Source organism: Ostrea edulis, chromosome 10 (assembly GCF_947568905.1).
Source record: "Ostrea edulis chromosome 10, xbOstEdul1.1, whole genome shotgun sequence".
Lineage (NCBI taxonomy): Eukaryota > Metazoa > Mollusca > Bivalvia > Ostreida > Ostreidae > Ostrea > Ostrea edulis.
In genome coordinates, this window is record NC_079173.1 from 30,737,447 (window position 1) to 30,761,591 (window position 24,145).

The following is a 24,145-nucleotide window of genomic DNA, read 5'->3' on the forward strand; positions in this document are numbered from 1 at the left end:
GAGCAAAAAATGTGGCCTGTAGAGTGTCTAAATACCTTGACCTTTGGATTCTGAATTCAATAGTGTTCTTCCCCTCATGATAACAAAGCTATTATATGTGATATGTGAAGTATGAAATCAATGGAGCAAAAAATTTGGTCTGTAGAGTGTCTATAAATACCTTGACCTTTGACTCCCGAATTTAATAGAGTTCTTCCCCACTTTATAACAAAGCTATGGGATTTCTAGGAACTCTACAGAGAAATTATTAGTCTATAATTATTTAAACTAAAGATTCAATCATTAAAAATAAAACAGCCACAGTCAAATTGTATCTCAGAAAAAATTAGTGGCCATTCAGGCTGAGAGTTTACTAAAAATTTTGACTGCTCAAAAACCTGCTTTTTAAATGTAAACTTTTCACATTTTTGACTTCTCAAGAACCACTGGGCCAATTTCAACCACACTTGGTAATGAGCATCTTGGGTAAAGAACTTTTAAGTTATTCAAAATGAAGGGCCATGCCCCTTTCAAAGGGGAGATAATCATTAAAAATGCAAAAAGAGGGTTGGGTCATTTAAAAATCTTCTGAAGAACCACTGGGCCAGAAGAGTTGAAAATTACATGAAAGCTTCCTGACAGTGCAGATTCAAGACTGTTAAAACCATCACAGTTGGGTAAGTTGGGGCCACAATAGGGGATCAAAGTTTTGCATGCGAATGAATAGGGAAAATCTTTAACTATGGGTTGAGGTGAGCGATGTGACCCATGGGCCTCTTGTCTGCATTCATCATGATAAACTGAGAAGTATACCCTAAAATGGATGCGATAGTGAATAAAATACATTATAAATACAGGCATGGAAGAACTCGATAATCCCCATTATTTGCAAGCCACACCAGCTGTCCAGATAAATGCAACATGCAAATCACATTTTGGGTAATTTGTACCACGGTCAGGCAACCTAAAAACCGAACAAAACTTTTAGAAAGGTTTGAATGTGCGTTGTTTACAAGTAAATCATAAGTTACAAGGAGACATTCAGTGCAAAGTGAAGGTTTCGCCGAAAAAGAAGACGTGTTAACAGTTACAACGCCACAAGTAAAATTGAAGAATATAAAATTTCTTCCAATATCAAAATTTCTAAAACAAAAAAAAAAACCCAAACTAGAAGGACTTTTAAACGAACAGTAATCAATCTCATCAATGAAGGGTGAAGATAACGAACAGTGATCAATCTCGTAGCTATTATAAGGAATACAAAATAGAGAGTTGGGTAGACACGAACCCTGGATATACCATAGGTGGGATCAGGTGCCTAGGAGGAGTAATCATCCCCTGTCGATCGGTAACACCCGCCGTGAGCCCGTTATCTTGATCAGATAAACGGAGTAATCCGTACTCAAATCACTGTGTTAAGAACGGCCTAACAATCGGTATAAAACACGCCAGACAGCAGTTGACCCAATTATTGGTTGCATTGACAAACTAGATCATAATAATGACAATAGAATTTGCGAAACGTTGACTTTGACCTTAAACGAGACTGTTAAAATCTAATTTAAAAACTGAGCATACGCAGAACAAGCTCTTGCGTATTGAATCAGTTGATATATATAAACACCATATGCAGGTGATAACATTTGAAATATTGCTACTAAAAATATAGGAAATTGACGATGAAGAAGCTGAAATCATCCCGTTTGTCATAAAGCTGAGTTGTTAGTTTGCCGTTAATATTTATTTTCAATAGAATATCTAGGTATGAAGCAGATGTGGAGGACTCTGTAGTGTCTTTATTTCGAGTTCACAGGGATATATCGAATCGACATATGAATGAAAATGATTATTTTTAATAGATAAGACGTCGTATCTAAATGTCGAGTTGAAGGCCACAGCAAATCCTGTAAAGTTCCAAATCGACCACATAGCAAAGATGGATCGTGGAGCCCTATAAAGTAAACGGAGTAATCCGCAGTCAAAAATTACATGTACTTTGAAAAGTACGGTCTAACAGTTTGTTGAAGTATTTCAAATAACATTCGACCCAATGAGATGTACGTGTATTTGTAAATATTTACTTTTTTAATGTGTTACCTTTGCTGTCTTTACAAATTGTAATGATAGCCATTTCCTTATGAATGCGCTGCAGATGTGAACAATGCGCGTATGAATCTTAAAATGTAAAGTGTAGTACTGTTTCGAGTTCACTGAGATACTGAATCAAAATATCTAATAACAATGATAAATTCTTTATTTAGACAGGATATAGCACAATTAGTACAAATGACTAGTTTACATTGTGGTCCTGTATAAAACATTCACAGACAGATAAATGAGAGAATAGAAAAATAGATAACGTAATATAAAATATATACATAAAATATACATACGATATCACTGGGGGGAAAATAAACATATACATATCTAAACATTCACAGACAGATAAATGAGAGAATAGAAAAATAGATAACGTAATATAAAATATATACATAAAATATACATACGATATCACTGGGGGGAAAATAAACATATACATATCTATATATCACTTATCGGAGTAATAATGCTGCAAATAATGCTGATTTAAAAGATGTAATAGAACCACACCTTCTGACAGACTCGGACAACTGATTCCATAAAATTGTGGAGGATACCTTAAAAGACCGTTTATGATGTTCAGTTCGAACTTTTGGTAAATATAAAATGCCACTATCGCTACTTCTTGTTGTTCTGGAACTAACTTAAAATTGGCTGACAAGACTATAAACGTTCATACATTATGGTGTCATGTTATTAAGAACCTTAAACGCAAGCACTAGTTTTCTATATACAAAATAATCATGAACAGGCATACACTTAAGAACACTAAAAATATCAGCTGTAGAAGTCTGAGTTCCTTTCACCTTCAATATATTTCTGTAATTTAAAAAAGTCTGTCAATAAAAACCCTGTTTTTGGCTGAGCACCAAACTGTGCAACAATAATTAAAATGAGGAAATGTAACAGTGTTATAAATTTTCAATAATGCTGCATTTGACAGACGACGTAAAATGCCTATTTTCTGTGAAAGTTTCTTGCATAAAGAATCAATGTGTACAGACCAGGTTAGACATGAATGAAAATAAGGAATATCGATGTCATTGCCCAGCCCTAATATCTTGTTATATATATTGGAATATCGATATCATTGTCCAGCGCTTATAATTTGCTATATACATGTGTATACTGGAATATCGATGCCATTGCCCAGCCCTTATATTTTGCTATAATACTGGAATATCGATATCATTGTCCAGCCCTTATATTTTGCTGTATAGATCGGTAAAGTTGGCTACTAGTAACCAGCTACTAGTAACTGTCTACATATATATTGGGAATATCGATATCATTGTCCAGCCCTTATATTTTGTTATATACACTGGAATATAGATATCATTGCCCAGCCCTTCTGCTGGAATATCAGCGCGTGTGGTACTTTCTGTGGAAACGAGGACCCCCTCATTCCACAGGCACCTGCAGTGTGGATATGCTTATATAATGTACATACCCCCCCCCCCCTCCAATAGTATAGAACCAAACATTTATCCAAAATATGTCAGTGATTTCCCCGCCGATCACCTTTATAACTTGAAGTCGTATACATATTGTACACACATTATCTCGCAAGTGGTCATCTCAGAAGCTTGCAGAAAGTATGCAGAGCGACTTATAAAGGTGATCGGCTGGGAAATCACATATTTTAGATAAATTTTTGGTTCTACATTAACTATACATTTTATTGGGGGGGGGGGGGGGGGGGGGGGTGACTACATTATATAAGCTTATCCACACTTCGGGTGCATGTGCCTCATTCCACGGAAGTTGTGCATTGTCTTATTTCTTCTCAAAACTCACACACGTAAAAAAAAAAACTTATGAAAATATCAAGATGAAATAAGCGTATTGTTTTACTTCGTCTATTTATTTAGTATTCATATTATGGTGTTGAGTGTTAAACAGGGAAAAAAATGTTCATTGTGCACGTTTTATTTTATTTTTTCCTCCGGAAAAGACCGAGTGATGTTCCGATATTGGCACTAACCTTGACATTAGAATAGTAAATAAACAGACTTACAATGGCGGACAGTCTGTCCGTCTTCGTTACTCTGTTGTCCTCTCTGCTGGTCAGACAGGTAATTTAATTTTAATTTACCATATCGTATTTCTACTTTCAGTCCCAAAACAAAATGTATGTAGCCAGTTGCTAAACCTGTTGTTGATAGAGATTTCTTTTGTCATAGCTGTCGATGTGGCGTGATATAAGATTAAAAGATCAGCTGGTTTTTTAACATTGGTCGTGAAATACACGAATCTGCAAATGAAAGTAATTTCACGAAATGATTGTATGTTTCTGTAAATAATCTGACAATATTATATGTCGCAAAAGGTTAAATCAATAAATGTCGTAATTTTCATTTTCTTTTTGATAGATCTATATATAAATCACCGACTTTAAACAGCTTCTTGAGAAAGAAAGAATACAAATAGATTTACGTAGATTATTTTGCATAATTTACTAGTCTTGAATTTACATTAGCAACTCGATCACAATGTATGATCATGATATTGATTTTATTCAATCATGCAAATCAAAGTGCAGTGAAGAGATTGCGAAATTGTTGGCTTTATATTGACCTGAAAGAATATTTTTGTTGGTCGGGAGAAATACACGTATCAACACTTCGCCGCAAGTTACGTCCCTTTGCGGGGTCAGCCAAAGGTCAATCGGTGAAAAACCCAGTTTTCCTTCTTTACCTTTCCAAATGTAAGATGTTATTACTTTGAATTTTAGCCAATTACCAAGTTTTCATACAAGTTAATGGGTTGCCCCAATCTGGGGCATATTGTAGTTGACTGCAATTGATGGAAAAATAACAGATGTCAAAGCTACAGATAGGAAAATTACAAAGGCCAACGTAGGGAAATACGATTTTTATCCGGGAGATGGCGGACAAGGGACGTAACTTTCGCGAAGTGTTGATACGTGTATTTCTTTTGCAATTATATCGTCGACTGACCAGTTTCGGTGACTTTAGTGATAAACCACGATTTTCTTATTAATCATTTGGATTAAATAAATAAATAATACACCTACTTTTAAAGTAATTAAATTCCTTTACTTTCATACAAAAATTCCAACTCCATTGGTACTTTAATTGAATATATTTTCGTAACAAAAAACATGTCACTTTGTGCTCCTAAAACGGTGACGTCACCTATTTCGGTGAGCATTGTTAATATAGGTTTGCCAAAAGTTTGTAACTGTTTTAACGTATATACAGGAGGAATGTGCAACTAAACGTCAATGAATAAAATAATATAGTGTAGAATTCTAGACTTTTGATATACTTAATATCAATTTGAAGTTTTGCTTGAAAAAGTAATATGTAAATGGGCTTATTTTTGGGGTGATCGTGTTGATTTTTTGCATACTCTCCTTCTAGTAGTTTATTTTCGGAAAAAAAAATTGAAGGCATACTCTATATATGTTTGCAAACACTACGGCGAAGTTGATGACGCAATTTACACCCAGAAACGGCAACATGCACACGTAAACAAAAGGACACCGATTCTGGTCAGTCACCGAAATAGGGCAATCGACGATATAAGTAGAACATGCTATTTTTGAAAATTTTATCAATCCAATCTATTCTCATATCAACATCTAACAAAAACAAAACTTTTGAGAAATAACATAATCCATTTATGATTATGTATAATCTCAAAGATGACTCTGAAAAATGAGAAAAATCATTTTGTCAGAAGCATTTGAACTCCAGCCAAGTGATGGGTAAAATTATACAGTCCTTTAGAGTGTGGTTTAGTGATTGGATGAGATTTTGATAAATATTATAGCTCTCCTGTTGTTCAAATTTATTTAGATTTATTTAAACAAGTATCATATCCAACTGCATTTAACATTGAATCTTACATCAAGTCTTTGATATTCAGAGCTCCAGATAAGGTGCATATCAGCGTAAATACTCATTAAATTTGACCAAATACGCATTAAAGTTTAAAATCAGGCCTACAATTACGCATTCACGAATGTAAATACGCTTTACATTCCTAAAGTAATGCGTAGAGGTAACTCAAAACAACTGTATAAGCCTAATTGTTATACTTCTTTTTTAAATAAACAAGTAGGGTGCGGTCGAAAGCACATTAACTTATATTATCAATCGTAAACATTATTTTTTTTATTATAAACTCTTCATTGTCATTGGGATTTTGAAATTTATTGCTGAGGTATTAAATTTTGATATGCTAGACACTCGGTCACATAATATCTGCATGATTATATTTATTCATTGTCATTGGGATTTTGAAATTTATTGTTGAGGTATTGAATTTTGATATGCCAGACACTCGGTCACATAATATCTGATTATATTTAGACTAAGTGATCAAATTCTGTATTAGTGGCAAACAGCAAAGATTTGAAAATCAGGTGGTAAATACTCTTTGAGGTAAAATTTATCTGGAGCTCTGGGTATTTATGTAATATTTGATGTGATTGGTTTGAAATGGAACCCTTACCTTCAGTCATGAGTATCAGTGCAATACCTATAAATTTGCACAAAAGATACACATCTTGTTCGTTTTTATGATTCTCATTTGTAGCTCGAACACTTGTCATTTGTTAAAACATGTTCAATGATCAAAATAAGATGAGCATATAAGAAAAATGTCAGTTGTTTTAATGGTGTTGTGTCCAAATATAATCATCGGAAAATCTCTTTCTTTTGCAGGTTGATGCTTATTACTGTGATAGTGGAAAGTAAGTTTTCTCGATCAGTTTATAGTGATTTTAAGTTCTCATGTACAGTGTAGATGTTCATTCAGCTAACATACTGTGTATTTACTGTAAAAATACTGAGAATTTACTGGTGAAATGAATGCTAAAAACGTGTCAATAAATGCAATCTACTTGTTCTTCATCATGTACTGTTAGTGGACACCTTACTGGATGATTAAGATCCCACCGTCCTGAGCTGTGAAGTGTGTTAAGGCCACTGTTTTTACCTGGTTTCCATGGTTATGTTGTCTATAAATCAGAGGCATATACTCCTCTTTCTTCAGACTGATGCTCTGGCCTGGAGGTTATAAAACTTTTTTGAGCACATTTTCATACTCATATTCAAACTCTGTGTTTGAAATCGTACTCATACTCAAAAGTAAAGGTTATAAAAATTATCTAAACTTTTATAAGAATCATTCTCACACTCAAATAGAGTACATATGCCCAATATTTTTCGATCATGTTTCGAAACATGCTCAGAGTTGTACTCAAAACAAACATGGCTGAGTTTGAGTATGAGTACGGTAAAAGTTTTATAACCTCCAGGTCTTGTCCATCACAGGTTTACCCCATCGTATTCATTTATAGCTGATTGGTCTAACAGATAAAGTGCTCCGTCAGACAGCAAGTGAATGTCAGCTTGCATTTTAAAGCTGACAAACTCATTGGCTGTCAGCCTTTCTGGCTACATGTTTACACAGAACCAAGCATGCCCCCCTTATCTGTAGGGGTGTTCCAATCATCAATTATAATTGAAAATCAGTGGATTGTTGGCACATTCTAAGCTTTGATTATGAAAATTTGAATTCAATTAATCAGTTTTTAGATTTTGTTTTCTTAACAAATTGAGTTTTTAAAGAATATTCCTGTGGTGACCTTTCTTTTAACCTAATTGGTCTATATCCACACCTGGGAAATAAAACGTGTGCATGGTCGGATAGACGTACTTTTGGTTCAGACATTTAAACAAAGGACCATCTATCAAAGAGAATCTTGATACAACCAAAGTGTGAATTGTGTAGATAAAAACCGCTTTTAAAGGCCACATTACTCTGTATGTGTGTATCATATGTTTTCAATTGGTGACAATAGATTTTTTTTTAAATGAAATGAATTTCTTTCCTTAATTTTAATTGAATTTTAATCATGCCGGATCAGTGTAAGTTAATGACATGTAACTTTGATATACCTTAAGCAAACGATATCCGTTTTTGGCGCGTATACCCTTCTATAAAAACTTATTGGCTTTTATATATGTAATTAAAAGATATTAAGATAGTAAAAGAATAACAAATACACTCAAGAAATATTGATTTACACTCTCTCAGCAACAGAAACTACAAATATTAACGTAGAAAATACTTATTTACACTTTTTCAGTAGTTAATTAAAGAATTTCTAGTTGTCCGATTATGATTTATTATTAGTTAGTTACAGTAAACCAATCATCAATTATGAAATTCTCACAGATTCCCATCACTACTTATATGTATAAATTATTCCATGTAAGTGTGTATATAGATTACATAGGTGTGTATTTAGATTACACATGTTGTGTATTGTAGGTGTGTATATAGATTATACATGTTGTGTATATGAATTACACGTCATGTTTTGTAGGTGTGAACATGAATTACACATGTCATGTTTTGTAGGTGTGAACATGAATTACACATGTCATGTTTTGTAGGTGTGAACATGAATTACACATGTCATGTTTTGTAGGTGTGAACATGAATTACACATGCCATGTTTTGTAGATGTGAACATGAATTACACATGTCATGTTTTGTAGGTGTGAACATGAATTACACATGTCATGTTTTGTAGATGTGAACATGAATTACACATGTCATGTTTTGTAGATGTGAACATGAATTACACATGTTGTGTATTGTAGATGTGAACATGAATTACACATGTCATGTTTTGTAGATGTGAACATGAATTACACATGTTGTGTATTGTAGGTGTGAACATGAATTACACATGTCATGTTTTGTAGGTGTGAACATGAATTACACATGTTGTGTATTGTAGGTGTGAACATGAATTACACATGTTGTGTATTGTAGGTGTGTATATAAATTACATGTGTTGTGTATATAAATTACACCTGTTATATGTTTTGTAGGTGTGAACATAAATTACACATGTCATGTTTTGTAGGTGTGAAGATAATGAATACTGCTGCGGGGAGAACACATGTTGTGTATCGTACACTGTGTGGGAGCTGTGGTATTTCTGGTATGTTCATTAAGACACCCAAAACATATCTAAATCTCTCAATGTATTACCATGGCATCCATTTAGTATTTTTACACTACTAGAGTTCTTGAAAAGTGTGAGTTTTGTTGGATTATAGCCGTAAAAATCTACTGTGTCTAACTGTAAACAACGCTTTGTCGGTCCTAAACTACAGCGTAAAATAGTATATATTCCAATCATAGTAGCCCAGTGGTTAGAGTGCTCACTTTGTGTCTGGGAGGTCGTGAGTTCGAGTCCTGTCATGTCAAACCTAAGACGTAAACATAGGGAGTGATTGCTCCTTTGTAAAATGCTTGGCAGTCCAAAATGAGAGTTCGATTTGATTCATGCTATGTCCAATTTTAAAATTATCTATATTGACAGTTCAAAGGTTAACATCTTTAATTAATCAACTCTTTCCCTTCCACTGATGCTTACATGTGCTGAAATTAGTACAATGAATTTTATTAAAGTTTTATATAACTATATGTCGTCATTTGTAAACATCATAATTATCTATTCATAACTGCATATTATAACTTCGATAACATTGACAAGTCTATCAATAATTGTTGCATCAATTTACAACACAATTTTTGGATTATTAAACAAATCTATAGTCAATCTAAAATGTATTGTTTTCATTTATATATCAAATTTCAACAATTCTATCAATTGAGAGTTTTTGAAAATATCTTTTTTATTAATTTACTGCCCTCTCTAAATATTAACTGTCAAACCATTTAATCTGTGTCATTATCTCCAATGTTGATTTCACTCCAGCACTGACAGAAATGTTATATGTTATGTAAAGAGAAACTACAATGATCTGGCAGACCATATGCCGTTGGTATCTGAGTGGTGAAAATGCTAAATCTCAACACAGAACCGAAATCCCAAATTTGTAATTAGTGTATCAAATTAAATGATATGAATCGCGATACACTGAAATTATCGGTGCGTCACACAGCCCAGCATGGTTTCATGGGTCTTTCAGAGGTCCCTTGTTGTGGCAGGCATTGGGCACATTAAAGAACCCTCGTTGTTATGTCCCTGAATGCTAGAACTTCACCTACAGCTGGTGATGTCTAGATAGGAGTGAAATATTCTTGTAGGAACGTCAAACAACGTATTTTAATTTTAGCATGTAGATGTAGTGTTATGTGCTGATGGGTGGTTTCATTACAATGGTGGTTTACCAACGTGAACAGCAGTTTTTAGCATTTATTTATGGAATTATAGCAAGTTGTTTTGCTAAGTTACCTAGGGCCAATATAAATGTGCTATTGGTCACCATTAAACAAAGAAACGGGGAATCTTTAAGTAAACAAGATTGATCTGTCTCCATTTGAAGATGATCTCTTGAAATGTCTGACAAATGAAAGAGCTTTTCAACAATAATGTTATACCATTTTGATATTGAATATTTTGGTTCAGCAATAGTTTTATAAAGTTTGTATCTTAAATGTCAGACATGTTCTCTACTTTATCAAGAATAAAACTCTTTCTGATTTGCAGGTTTGGTTTGGTGTTCTTCATGATATTATTGAGCTCCTGTATATGCATGTGGAGGTCAGGATACAGGGAGAGGATTATTTACTTTGGAACCGTCCCACCATCTTACAGTCCTCTGTCTCACAAGGAGGCACATTTACAGACGGTTAGTACATACATCTACAGATAGTTAGTACATACAGTCCTCTGTCTCACAAGGAAGTACAAATAAAGACAATTAGTACATACTGTACATCTACAGACAGTTAGTACATACATCTACAAACAGGTAGTAGCTTAGACTGTAGCTTAGGTATTTAGAACAGGAAATTTTTTCTAGATTTCATAGCCCTTGGGAGTAGCGATACTTTTCACTGGTACTCAGGTGACCAATAAGGCCTGCGTGCCTCTTGTTCTTTTAATTTCATCTTTTCAACACTTTTTTTGATATTTTGTATAAAATATTAAATTGTGCAAACAACACATATATCATACTACATGAACTTCATAGTTAGATTTCTATAAAAATTTCTTTTTATATCCTATACTAGTGCCGGTAAGTGAGAAAGTTTCCCAGTTTACTTGTGGAAGGTCGGTGTTCTTTTCCCAGGTACATTGTATCTGGGTTCTCTCTTCCACCAATAAAAACTGGGCGCCACCATATAACTGAAAAATTGTTGAGTGTGGCGGAAAACATCAATCAATCCATATACTAAAGGCATTGTGATGTGTGAAAAAAACTTATTGCTTTTAATTGGTCTCAAGTCATAAACAAGTCTAAGAATGAATATAGATGAGCATAAAGACTACAACCAAATCCAGTAGGTTTTTTTTCTTTGGTTACCTTAAATTGATCCTTTAAAAATGGAAAACAGTGAATCAGTAGTGGTTATTTAATTGATGATAGAATGTATGTAATTCTTAAACTAAAGTGCACTTAAGAAATGAATTTCATTTTCAAAAATACATGAGAGTTTGAACTGTGTCGCATCATGCTGGCATACATCATGGAGTGCATGCCTTTCACTTCATTTCTGGTTGGAATTTCCAGCAGTTAAGATAAATGTACTGTGTATATTATATTTATCAAGTAGTTCAGTCCGTATTCACACACATATTGTTTACAGTAGTTCAGTCTGTATTCACATACATATTGTTTACAGTAGTTCAGTCTGTATTCACACACATATTGTTTACAGTAGTTCAGTCTGTATTCACACGCATATTGTTTACAGTAGTTCAGTCCGTATTCACACGCATATTGTTTACAGTAGTTCAGTCCGTATTCACACGCACATTGTTTACAGTAGTTCAGTCCGTATTCACACGCACATTGTTTACAGTAGTTCAGTCCGTATTCACACACATATTGTTTACAGTAGTTCAGTCCGTATTCACACACATATTGTTTACAGTAGTTCAGTCTGTATTCACACACATATTGTTTACAGTAGTTCAGTCTGTATTCACACACATATTGTTTACAGTAGTTCAGTCCGTATTCACACGCACATTGTTTACAGTAGTTCAGTCCGTATTCACACGCACATTGTTTACAGTAGTTCAGTCTGTATTCACACACATATTGTTTACAGTAGTTCAGTCTGTATTCATACACATATTGTTTACAGTAGTTCAGTCTGTATTCATACATATATTGTTTACAGTAGTTCAGTCTGTATTCATACACATATTGTTTACAGTAGTTCAGTCCGTATTCACACACATATTGTTTACAGTAGTTCAGTCCATATTCACACACATATTGTTTACAGTAGTTCAGTCTGTATTCACACACATATTGTTTACAGTAGTTCAGTCTGTATTCACACACACATTGTTTACAGTAGTTCAGTCTGTATTCACACACATATTGTTTACAGTAGTTCAGTCCGTATTCACACACACATATTGTGTACAGTTGCTGTGCATTCACAAGAAAATGGCTATCATTACAATTTGTAAAGATACCCAAAACAAAAATATTGGACATGTAAATATATGTATCTGAGTGATATCAAATATACATGTAACTGATACATATTAATCTTTCTGTTACAGTATGAATTTTGGTTAATGACCTGGATTTTATTTACATTTTGTAGTCCCGATATTCAGATGATTTTGGCCCTCCATCCCAAACTCCACAGATGGCGCCACCTGCTTATGAAGAGGTTGTCCATAGTTACCATCAAAAGCTTCCACAGTGATGGTGGTGAACTAGTAACAAGTGTTGGTCACAAATTAGAATTGTAGAATTATGATGGAGTTGTTGATAGAATTGAGAAATGGAGTGGTATTATTTATTTCCTGATTTAAAGTATTGATGACAATTTTAAGAAAAACACAGAGATAAGTGCTAATCAGAGGTAAACCGTCAACTGAATCCAAACAAATGAATTTACAGATTTATCTCCTTTCTAAATCTGTATATTCATTCAGAAAATAATGTATACCGGTACCTTACTATAAAACATTATGTAGATGTATGGTTCGGATTTTGAAAACTCGGCACGTTATACAGTAGAAAATATTGGTACTATCATTTTTATAAAAAAGTAGAATTTCAGGTTGGTATATGGTACATTTTGTAGATTTGTCACATGTATATCATGAAGATAGTTTGCCTTCAGATCATGAACATGCAAGGCTAACCTGTTTATCTTCATTAAATTAAGTGATGTTAGAATTTTGATTTTTCATGCATCATTTCATTTCAATTTGGCATCCATTTTATAATCTTTATTCATCTGTCAAATACTTTTTTTTTTTAAATTTAGCAGGATGTAGCTAAGCTGTTGATCTGGAGTTTTTTGTGTGCAATATAGAATGCCAGAATATTTATATCTCCATTAAATAATGAAGGTGTTGGTCTTGCCAAGTAATATTTCAGAATGCATTTCTCATTATTACAATGGGAAAAAAGCAGCATCAAAAATGGAAAATTATCGGAATGATATCAAACAGCATTGTTTGAGTAACTTTATATTATATGTGTCTTTAATTGGATGCAGACTCTGCACATTGAATTAGAATCTCAGTTTTTATTTGCTCATCTATGATGAGCCATATCATGGTATAGCCTTTCCTGTCCATTTGTCTGCTAGCTTTTTTGTGTCTAGGTCAAATCTTTCACACTGTTAGTCCTAGGACTATCAATCCTGTTCAGCTGATGCATCTGGGGGAGGGGGGGGGGGAGGAGTCCTTGCTCCTGAGGTGGAATTTCCCTATCCCACGTGAGTAAATAATGAAGGATTATTTTTCTCACATTTTATCCACAATTTAGTGCATTAATTCTTGATATGAAATCATTGATATCCTCATTTAAACTTAATGCGAAAACTAATTAGGTAATCACAAAGAGCATGCATACCCAAAAACTGTGTTCGCGAAAAGTGTAAATTAAAAAAAAAACCAAGGCTGTCCTTCAAGAAACTATATCAAATCAAAATTGAAGAAAACAATACAAAATGTTTAACTTCACTGTACATGTAACGTAAATCATAAAAAATATGTGACGTCATAATCAATGACACATCTGAGCCGTGTAAGACCATCTTCGCTAGCCAAGAGTTTTTGGTCCACTCCACTCCCCATAATGGCTTGGTTAGCGAAGATGGTGCAAGACCAAAAAATCACATATGACTGTCTCGCATGAAAAATGTCGGTCTCAAACTGGTGATAATGTGAGAAAGATTAAGTCTCACATTTGAGTAATGTTGGTCTCAAACTGGTGATAATGTGAGAAAGATAAAGTCTCACATTTGAGTAATGTTGGTCTCAAACTAGTGGTAATATGAGAAAGGTTTATCATGTACTCTATAGCGATGCTTTTTCTTACAGTCAATGATTGCAGACCAATAGTGTAGCAGTAACACAATGACAGCTCCCAGACTAATTAACTCACCAGAAAATCCTAATGAACGATATTCTGATAATCGAATATTATAAAGGTTACCATTCTAAAAAAGAAATAATCAGTCCAACATTCAGTGAATCAAAAAGTTAACGTTTCTTTTGTTTAATACACGAATCACTGAAATATTCTAATCTTCCACACACACAAAAATGGTTTCAGTTATAAATTTGTTCGTTTTTTTTCTAAATACAAATACTCTAGCTGTTATAAGAATATATTTGTTTTAGGAATATTTCTAACTCTTGGTGAAATCGAATCTATTGAATGCCAGTAGTAATAATAAGCCTTTAATTTAGCTGAATTATATTTTGTGCATTTAGGGATTTTGAAGAAAAAGGTAATTGATAGAAGATTAGGAATATGATAATACTAATAATTACAATATAGGGGTTGTTGTGGTGTCATAGAACATATAATGTTCAAAGCTGAAAATATGTAATAATCATGTATTGTGTTAATATAATATTATTTTTCATGTTTTGTTGTGTGGAAAAAGCTTTGTTTATATAAGTTTTAGTTTCTGAATCCATTTTGTTGTTTTTCTCATTTGTTTCATCGCACCTCACAAGCGAAGAGTGGAACAGACATACAGTTTCATTCCTGCATTGTTTTGGTGTATCACAATTGAACTCTTGAGTTTTGTATCTAATACTCACACTCAATAATGAACTTGTTTTGTTTTGTTTGAAGTATATATTTTTGGAAAACAGAAATTATCATTGTTAGAAGTTCTTAATCAATTTACAATGGAAGGTGATGATTGAGTTGATGAGTAATTTGACGGCCCTAATGATTAGCTTATACATGTACATTGTGGCTTAATTTTGATTATAACATCTAGGGTTACTCTGTTTGACTTTTTTAAAACGTGAAAATAATGGTGGAGTTCTGACATAATCCTGGTCAAATTTTTGCTTTGGAGAACAGATTTGGTGGTAAACTATGTTTTAGGAAAATATCGCTTTAAAAAATAAACCGAATTAAGTTCCTCTGAAATTCAACAGGATTTTTATGTTGAGTTCTGTAATGCATATTTAACATTAAATTAATGCTGGTTAACAGATAATACCCCATCATGTGGTCTCTTAAGTACATTGTAGGTGTACAATACACATATTTTGTCAATCAAGGTCTTTTAAATTTTGTTGTTTTCAGCCGTTTTCTTTTTGAAACCTGTGTTATTATGAAGTCTAATCATATGATGAATATGAAATCAATCCGATAATTCAATGCTAAAGATGTCCTGTATTGTTCAATAGATGTAAACTTTCATAAAATCAAAAAAAATGTTATATGAACATGATATTATTTTTGTAAGTCAGTTGTATATAAAATATGACGGACCTCTTCCTTAATGATTACATTTTAAATCTAAATTTAGAATTCAGATATTTTCACTAAAGATACAAATTTAGTATTAGCGGATCATGTGATTAAAGGATTTGTGTGTGTATATTTTAAATCGTATTTAGATAGGTTAGAGTGGTAAATGAATTACCTGTACATTTTCGACACGGTCTGTTGACTTTGGTACATGTATGTATTTACCTGACATGGTCTGTTGACTTTGGTATGTATAATTACCAACAGAAGTCTCACATTGGATGGATTGTTAGAATCGCAATATATTTTGTTAGAGCTATAATTTAATGCACTGTTGTTAACTGATATGGATAAGAAAATCTGTTACTGTCGGGGTTTTGTTTTTTAAAAAAATTTGCTTTTTGCTGTTGTAAAAGGGATGTTTTAAGGCCTCTAATTCTCTATACCTTGGATAGAAAATATTACCTTTAGTTGTTTTTTTTTTTTCTAGAATGCTGAAAAATAAAGAATAGGTATTATGATTTGAACTCACAATATAAATAGTGTGCCCTTCCCAATTCTGTACCAGGATATGTACAGTGTGAAGTATTTTATGGCACAAATTAGTCAAAAGTTTTTTTGTTTTATTTTTCAGTTATATTTGTAACATACTAGTAAAATCCTACAGACTTCAGTAAATTCTATAACGTAAATGCAATCTATATTTTTGGGGTGTTTGTTTGTTTGTTTGTTTATGGGATCAAGTTTCTCATTTGATGAAGCTGTATTTATTATCAGTAAGTGTTGTCGTGTATATATGATCTCGTTTTTCGTGGAAAGGAAGTTGGTTGGCTTTAAGTTTACTCTTGACATCCAGTGAACCAACTCTTCATTAAGAAACAAATATTTTTCTTTTAATGGATATCAATTTTATAATGATAATGAATATCTATTATCAAATTAAGTGAAACCCAAGTCCCTGTTGGATTTGATATTTACAAAATCACAGAGTCAGACATCGTAATTAGCCGTAATAAACAATTCAATCCACCATATTATCATCTACTATCCAGCAAGTCACACTGTGTACGGCCCTTGCAGGGACTTTGTAAAAGATCAAAACATTTTTTTTCATGAATGTGTTCCAGTTTTGTAATAATAGGTGGAGTTCGACAGGTCAGGTTAGATGACATGTATTTTAGAGTATAGTTTTATCCTTTTAAATCATCTGTTGTTTGTTGCCTTGACTTCTAATTTTGGAAATTAGAAATTATAAGTAATATTTTTAAACCACAGTTTATTCCTAACATATTTTTAAGATAGTAGTAGTTTGGTTTGAGTTTCATAACATGTGTAAATAATTTGATCAGTTTCCTAAATTACAATGCAACTTTCAAAGAGTCCAAATATTTAAAAAATTTTAATTTAGTATAGACTTGGTAAAGACTCCATATTTTGTTCTGTAAACATCATTTTCTGATATTGAAGTATTTGCCCCTTAAAAATATTCTCCACAAACTTAAAAATGATTTGACTTCTCCCACCTTTTCACAGAAACAAATGAGTATTTGAGTATTATGGTTTCTGACCACACACACATGTTCCGGTCCTGTTTACTGAGTCTGTGATCGTGTTTTGTAATTGTGATATCATGGTTTGTAGAATTCATTAATCATTGATGTTGAATGTGATATAGTATTTTTGTCAATCTGTAAATTAATAAATCATCTCTATTTTAATTATCTCTGTGTATTTGTTTAAAGAACAAGGGATGATGAGAGGCTGTTTTTGACATGGTTGACTCAAAAACAGTCAGTACAAGGAATTATGTTGCATTCTAGTATATTGCATCGTGGCAACAAACAAAGTAGTTTATACACCAAAATGTAAAAAGAAATGCAACCCCCAACTATAGATCAATAATTTTTATGCCCCTTTTCAAAAGGGAGCATATTGGATTGTACTTGTTAGTTGGTTGGTCGAGTAGACCAAGTGATCTCAAGAACCCTTATTGCTAAACTGACAGACATCAAACTTGTTGTACTGGTAATCCCTAGTGATTTTGAAGTGACAAGGTCTGGACATAGGAAGATATTCCTTGAGAATCCTTTGCTTGACACACACAAAACATGGTGCACTGGTTTTCCCATAAGTAGGATGTTCCCTATTGATTTGGAGGTTCACATGTCAATTAAGGCAAACTGGACATGGTAAGATATTTTTTCCTTGAAATCTTGAGAATGCTTTGAGATATATCAAACTTGGTACATTTGTTCTACCTGAGGAGCAGATGACCCAATTGATTTGGAGGTCAAGGATCAAACTAATCTGGACATGGGAAGATATTGTCAGGTCAATATCTATGAAGAAGATACTGTCTATGAAACCCTTTGATTGCTAGAGATCAAACCTTAAGTGTTGTGGTTTTTCCTGACTAGTAGATAACTCAAAATTATTCACCTTCATTACATTCTAAAGTTGATCCTTGTCAATATTTCCATATGGGGGGGGGGGGGGGCATATATGTTTCTAGTACGATGATTTATAATTGTTGAATAATATACACATTCCCAATAAATTCACTGTAGAATATTTACATTTCCAATGTTTTTCCCTATATCATTACAAATTTAGTAAACACCACTCTGATTCCGTGCACAAGTACTCTGAAGTTGATATCAAAAATATGCTGGAGTTCCTCATTGACAATATCTATGTAGTCTTTGGTGATCAGGTCTTCCAACAGTCTGTTGGGAGTCCCATGAGCACGAATTGTGCTCCTTTAATAACAATAATAAAATGTGTATAGCGCTTCATATAAAAGAAATTACTCTAAAGTGCTTTACAAGGGTAGAGAAGAAAAGCAACAATAAAACACAATTAGATGACACTATGATTAAGATCAATAGCTAATGGGTTTTCTTATGTAGAGCACTATGCAGTGTTTAACAAAAGTACCACCAACGGTACATAATATGCCTGTGAAAAGCTAATATAGGGTGTTTTTCTTACACCATGATTTGTAGAACTTGCCTTCAAGTGGTATCAGCAATCATCAGGGTGTGACATACTTTCTTTGCATCGAAAGAAAACAAGACCAATCATGTACTCTCTATGTAATATTTTCACTTGGCATAAGATGTATGTGTACCAAGTTTAATGGTCCTTGTCCCAATGAATCAGTCTGTCTCCTGCTACTCTGACTATGACCTTGACCTTAAGAAACAATAGGCATCCTCCACTTGCCATAAAGTGTATGTGTACAAAGTTTGACGGTCCTAGCCCCAACATTTTGGTTTGTATACTGCCTACAAGATTTTTCTACTAAGTGATACTGTGACTTTGACCTTGAAAAAGTAATAGGCATCTTCCTCTCATCATGGACATCAAATATACCAAGATGTAATATCCTGGAGCTTATGGTTAGGTCTGTATCCTACCCACAAGGTCCGGATAGACAGACGGATGACACCATGCCATAATATGTCCTGTATTCGACGGTCGTATAAAAAATCAACGAAATAAAATATAAGAAGATTTAGAAATTTGCATTAAAAACAAAAAATTTGAACTGTGTAAGAAGCTTAAGAGTCGGGAAAAGCAATTTTTAAAAGGCGGGTTTTTAAGTTTTTAGCTCACTTGAGGTTTTCTGATCACTTTTTGTCCAGCATCCTCTTGTCTGTCTGTCCGTCCGTAAACTTTTTACATTTTGGACTTTTTCTCCAGAACTATAACCAAACTTGGCACAAGCATCCTTTAGTGAAGGGCTTTCAAGTTTGTTCACATGAAGAACCAGACTCCCTTTAAAGGGGAGATAATCACAAAAATAAGGTGGGGTCATTTAAAAATCTTCTCAAGAACCACTGGGCCAGAAAAGTTGAAATTTACATGAATGGTCTCGGATGGAAGGGTGGGGCCACAATAGGGGATATATAGGGAAAATCTTCTTGACTCAAGAACTACTGGGCCAGAAAAGTTTACATTTACAAGGTAGCTTCCTGATATAGTGCAGATTCAAGTTTATTAAAATCAAGATCCCCAGGGTTAGGGTGGAGCCACAATAGGGGATCAAAATTTTACATGTAAATATATAGAGAAAAACTTTTAAAATTTTCTTTTCAAGAACCACTGGGCTAAAAAAGTTAATATCAAAATGGCAACTTCCTGACATAGTGCAGATTCAATTTAGTAAAAATCATGGTCCCGGGGGGTTGGGTGGAACCACAATAGGGGATCAAAGTTTAACATACAAATATATAAGGAAAAAATTTTAAAAGTCTTTTATCAAGATAGAACCACTGGGCCAGAAAAAGTTCAAAATTACATGAAAGTTTCCTGATATAGTGCAAATTCACATTTGCAAAAATCATGGTCCCTTAGGGTAGGGTGGGTCACAATAGAAGATCAAAGTGATATACATGTATAGGAAAAATCTTTAAAAATATCTTTTGAACTATTTAAGCAAAGGGCTTTCAAATTTTGTATGCATATTTCTTATCATGACCTTTGTCCTTGTGACCTTGAACTCCGGAGTTTGGCCTACTTTTAAGAAAACATAACCTATTTTTAAAATATATTTGTAGGTATTTTAGGTGGGGCTTTCATTTTTTGTACATAGATTTGTTATGGCAGGACCTTATTTGTAAAATTTTGACCTTGACCTGGGAGTTGGACCTATTCAATATCTGAACTATTTAAGAAAGATCTTTCATATTTTGTTAATAAATTTCTTAAGACAATACCTTTTATTTCATCCTATAACATTTGACCTTGAAATTTGACCTACTCTTAAGAAAAAGTAATCTTTTAGATTATTTAGTATTTAAGGTAGGGCTTTCATATTTTATTTTAGTCCCGTTGGGATCTGGGTTAGAAGAGGTCCTCAGTACCCCTTGCTTGTCGTAAGAGGTGACTAAATGGGGCAGTCCTTGGAATGAGATCGCAAAAGCAGAGGTCCCGTGTCACAGTAGGTGTGACATGATAAAGATCCCTCCCTGCTCCAAGGCCATATGCACCGAAAATAGGCCTTCACCTGCAATCGTGACGTTTCCATACGAGTGAAATATTCTCAAAAGGGACTTTAAACAATATTCAATCAATCATATATAAATTGTTTATGACAAGACGACCTTGTGAAACAATCATATTTGATCTTGTGACCTTGACCTACTTTCTTTAAAAAAAAAAACTACGGTAACCTAATCAATATCTCCTGAACTATTTAATGGAAAGTTTTTTTTATATTTTGTATATAGATTTTTATGACAAGACGTTGATTTACTTCAGTGTTTGACCTTGACCTGGAAGTTTGACCTACTTTTCAAAAAAATCTTACCTAATCAATATCTCCTGAACTATTCAAGATAGAGCTTTAGGCTATATTTTGTATATAGATTTCTTATGACAGGGTCTTTCATAGATGTATCATAACCTTGTGACAGTGGTCTTATCCACAATAAGATTATGTTAGTCATGTTTGGTGTGAGGCATTTCTGGGTTATGTGAATTCATTTTCAGTGATGTTGTGATCCTTTGGGGCTATATGTAGGTTAGGGCCACAATAGAGGGTCCAAATTTTTCATGGGAATAAAGATTGATATTACAAAAAATCCTTTTAGAATCTAAACAGGTAAACAACGACAGGGCCAAGGTGCCTTTGGCGAGCAATGTGACCCTTGGGTCTCGTTTTAAAAACGTTTTTGTTTTTGGCAGCTTTAATATGTTTCGGAAGGTTATTCCACAAACTGCCTGCAGCCCAACTAAAGACTATGTTAGCTGACTATATAGCTGTTTTTATATTCTTATGAGGCAGAATTAATTCAAAAGATTATAACGATCTAGTTCGTAAATACAACCTATCATTGCGTCAAATGCTGTCTGACGTGTTTCATACCGATTGTTAGGCCGTTCTTGGCACACTGATTTTGACTACGAATAACTCCGTTTACCTGATCAAGATATAGGACTAACGGCGGGTGTGATATGCCGACAGGGGATACTTAATAATAATGATTGGTTTTATATAGCGCCTTATCCAGCGTATGCTGCTCAAAGCGCCTTACAATTATCAATGTACATTATTACTCCGGCAGACCTTATATCAATCTAGAACTTACTCCTCCTAGACACCTGATCCTACCTCTGGTGTGTCCAGGGGTCCGTGTTTGCCCGACTATCTATTTTGTATTGCTTATAGGAGTTATGAGATTGATCATTGTTCGTTATCTTCGCCTTTCATTCTACTTGAGAACAAAAAATTTCTAGCTGTTGCCTTCAACTTGACATTTAAGTATATACCTCTGGTGTGTTCAGGGGTCCTTGTTTGCCGAACTACCTATTTTGTATTACTTATGGGATTTATGAGATTTATCACTGTTAGTTATCTTCACCTTTCACGATGTTTTATCTATAAACAATAATCATTTTCTTTTCATATGTCGATTCGATATGTCTCAGTGAACTCGAAATAAAGACACCATGTGTAGAGTTTCATATCTGCTTCGTCCTTGGATAGTTTATTGAACACAAGAATACAGAGCATCGTCTCAAGCCACGGTCCGGAGTCTGCATCTAGCTCTCTCCCCAAGCTACGGCCCAGTGTCCGCATATAGCTCTCTCCTACATCGTCTGAAGCCACAGTCCACATATAGCTCTCTCCAGATGGGAGAAGATCGTACATAATGACTGTGGTTTACGACGATGGACACAGATACTAGTAGAAATCAACAGAACTCTTTGTATTATGACATCCAACTGCTAATTCAAAGATGCCGGGGACGAACACGTGTCGATGGTACTCTGCATACAGATTACAGAACAGCAACCCCCGAAAATGGATTTGTTATATTAGATTATGGACGAACAGCAGGATTGCCTGTAAAACATGAACACCCCCCTAGTTCTAGCACGCTTTAAGAAGATGAAAACTTGTTAAAATGACGTGCTGAAGCGTTCAAAAAATAAAACAGGACAAAATATGCAAAATCAAGTATCATGACAATGGTTTTTAAGAAAGGAAAAACAATACAAGTCAGTCGAAAAAAGTGGGGGGAGAGAAAAGAAATAGCAGCTCAGTGGAAGTTCAGAACGGCGGATAAAGAGAGGGAGTCCTTCGGTGATACTAATGATGTCATTCTGTATTTCAAAGATGAAGAAAATCAAGGCCACTCTGAAGATTCGTCAGGTGAACCATACCAAAGTTCCTCTAATGATAAACTATGTGAACCAAGCGGCCAAATCAGTCACCCGAGTATTAGTTAAAAGTGTCACTAGACTTAAGGGCCAATCATGAAATCTATGCATCTAAGCTGAATTTAAAATACAAGTGCCCATACTAATGAAAAACTTCACATTGTATACATGTAAGTTGCATTAACACTACATGACTATATTTTGGACCCGCGGTCCTAAAGTTGCAACATTTACAATTTTAATTTGGTACATGTACACCCCTTTCCGACTTCCTTAAATATGCATTAAATTTTAGTTTTTATCCAGTATCAAAAGAATTAGAATAATCACTAATTTTGGCCCCACCCTGGAACCAAAACCAAAAAAAAAAAAGGTTATCTGCTTCTCAAAATAGTATCAAAAGCACTAAAGAAGATATAATTCAAATGTTTCCACATAAACACTATATGTCAAATCTGGCCCTGTCCTGGTGTCAGAACCCTGCAGATCACCAAATTAAAACTTTAATAGAGGCATTTCCATGCTTTAGGTTTTCTAACAGATGTGCTGTTGTAGAGAAGAATTTTGAAAATTTATTAATTTTTGGCATTCTTTGTGCCATTCCCAAGGCTCTGTAGCAACCATTAATGATATAAACACCACCAATACCTCATGCAGGGCACACTATATTATGGATAAAACAAACTTCCTCAGATCAAACCAAAAGTTGTCTTATCAGATGGTCATCTAGGATTTTTTTAATGAGAGTGTTGCTTTAAAAATCAAGAGGCCCACATGCCTTATCAGTCACCTGAGTACTAGTTAAAAGTATCACTACTTCCAAGGGCTAATGGAATCTAGAAAAAATTTCCTCAGTAAACTCAGACCTACAGCAATTCTTACTCCCTGGGGCATATTAAGATTCATTTAAGAAATGAACAGCACTTTTGAGCTGTTCATGGTCAGTATGTGAGGCAAATTCTGTGAATAGCGCTGGCGATTCACAGAGAATTTGCCTCAAATCCAAATCCGCTCAAAAGTGCTGTTCATTTCTTATACATGTATTTATCTTCATTTACTAAATCACCATTTGTTTACATTGCTTGGATAAGTCAGGAAATATTTTCTTGCATAAAACGAACTCTTAAGATCCACTTATGTCACAGTCGTATTGTGACGTACGTCAAAAC

The 24,145-nt window shown here is 34.0% G+C and overlaps 1 protein-coding gene across 1 annotated transcript; it reads left to right on the forward strand.

Moving 5' to 3' along the window:
* Positions 1-4,053: 4,053 nt before the first annotated feature.
* Positions 4,054-17,524, forward strand: LOC125665765 (WW domain-binding protein 1-like). Its single transcript, XM_048898613.2, has 5 exons — positions 4,054-4,154; positions 6,774-6,802; positions 8,993-9,070; positions 10,589-10,730; positions 12,670-17,524. Exons 1-5 carry the CDS (start codon positions 4,098-4,100, stop codon positions 12,772-12,774), a joined length of 411 nt encoding a protein of 136 aa, XP_048754570.1. The 5' UTR covers positions 4,054-4,097; the 3' UTR covers positions 12,775-17,524.
* Positions 17,525-24,145: the final 6,621 nt, after the last annotated feature.

What these genes read in the sequence shown, in the direction of transcription:
- LOC125665765 (XM_048898613.2), top strand. Translation starts at nt 4,098, where the DNA reads ATGGCGGACAGTCTGTCCGTCTTCGTTACTCTGTTGTCCTCTCTGCTG. An exon ending in CCTCTCTGCTGGTCAGACAG is followed by an intron (nt 4,155 to 6,773) that starts GTAATTTAATTT and finishes TTTCTTTTGCAG; the next exon opens with GTTGATGCTTATTACTGTGA. An exon ending in TATTACTGTGATAGTGGAAA is followed by an intron (nt 6,803 to 8,992) that starts GTAAGTTTTCTC and finishes CATGTTTTGTAG; the next exon opens with GTGTGAAGATAATGAATACT.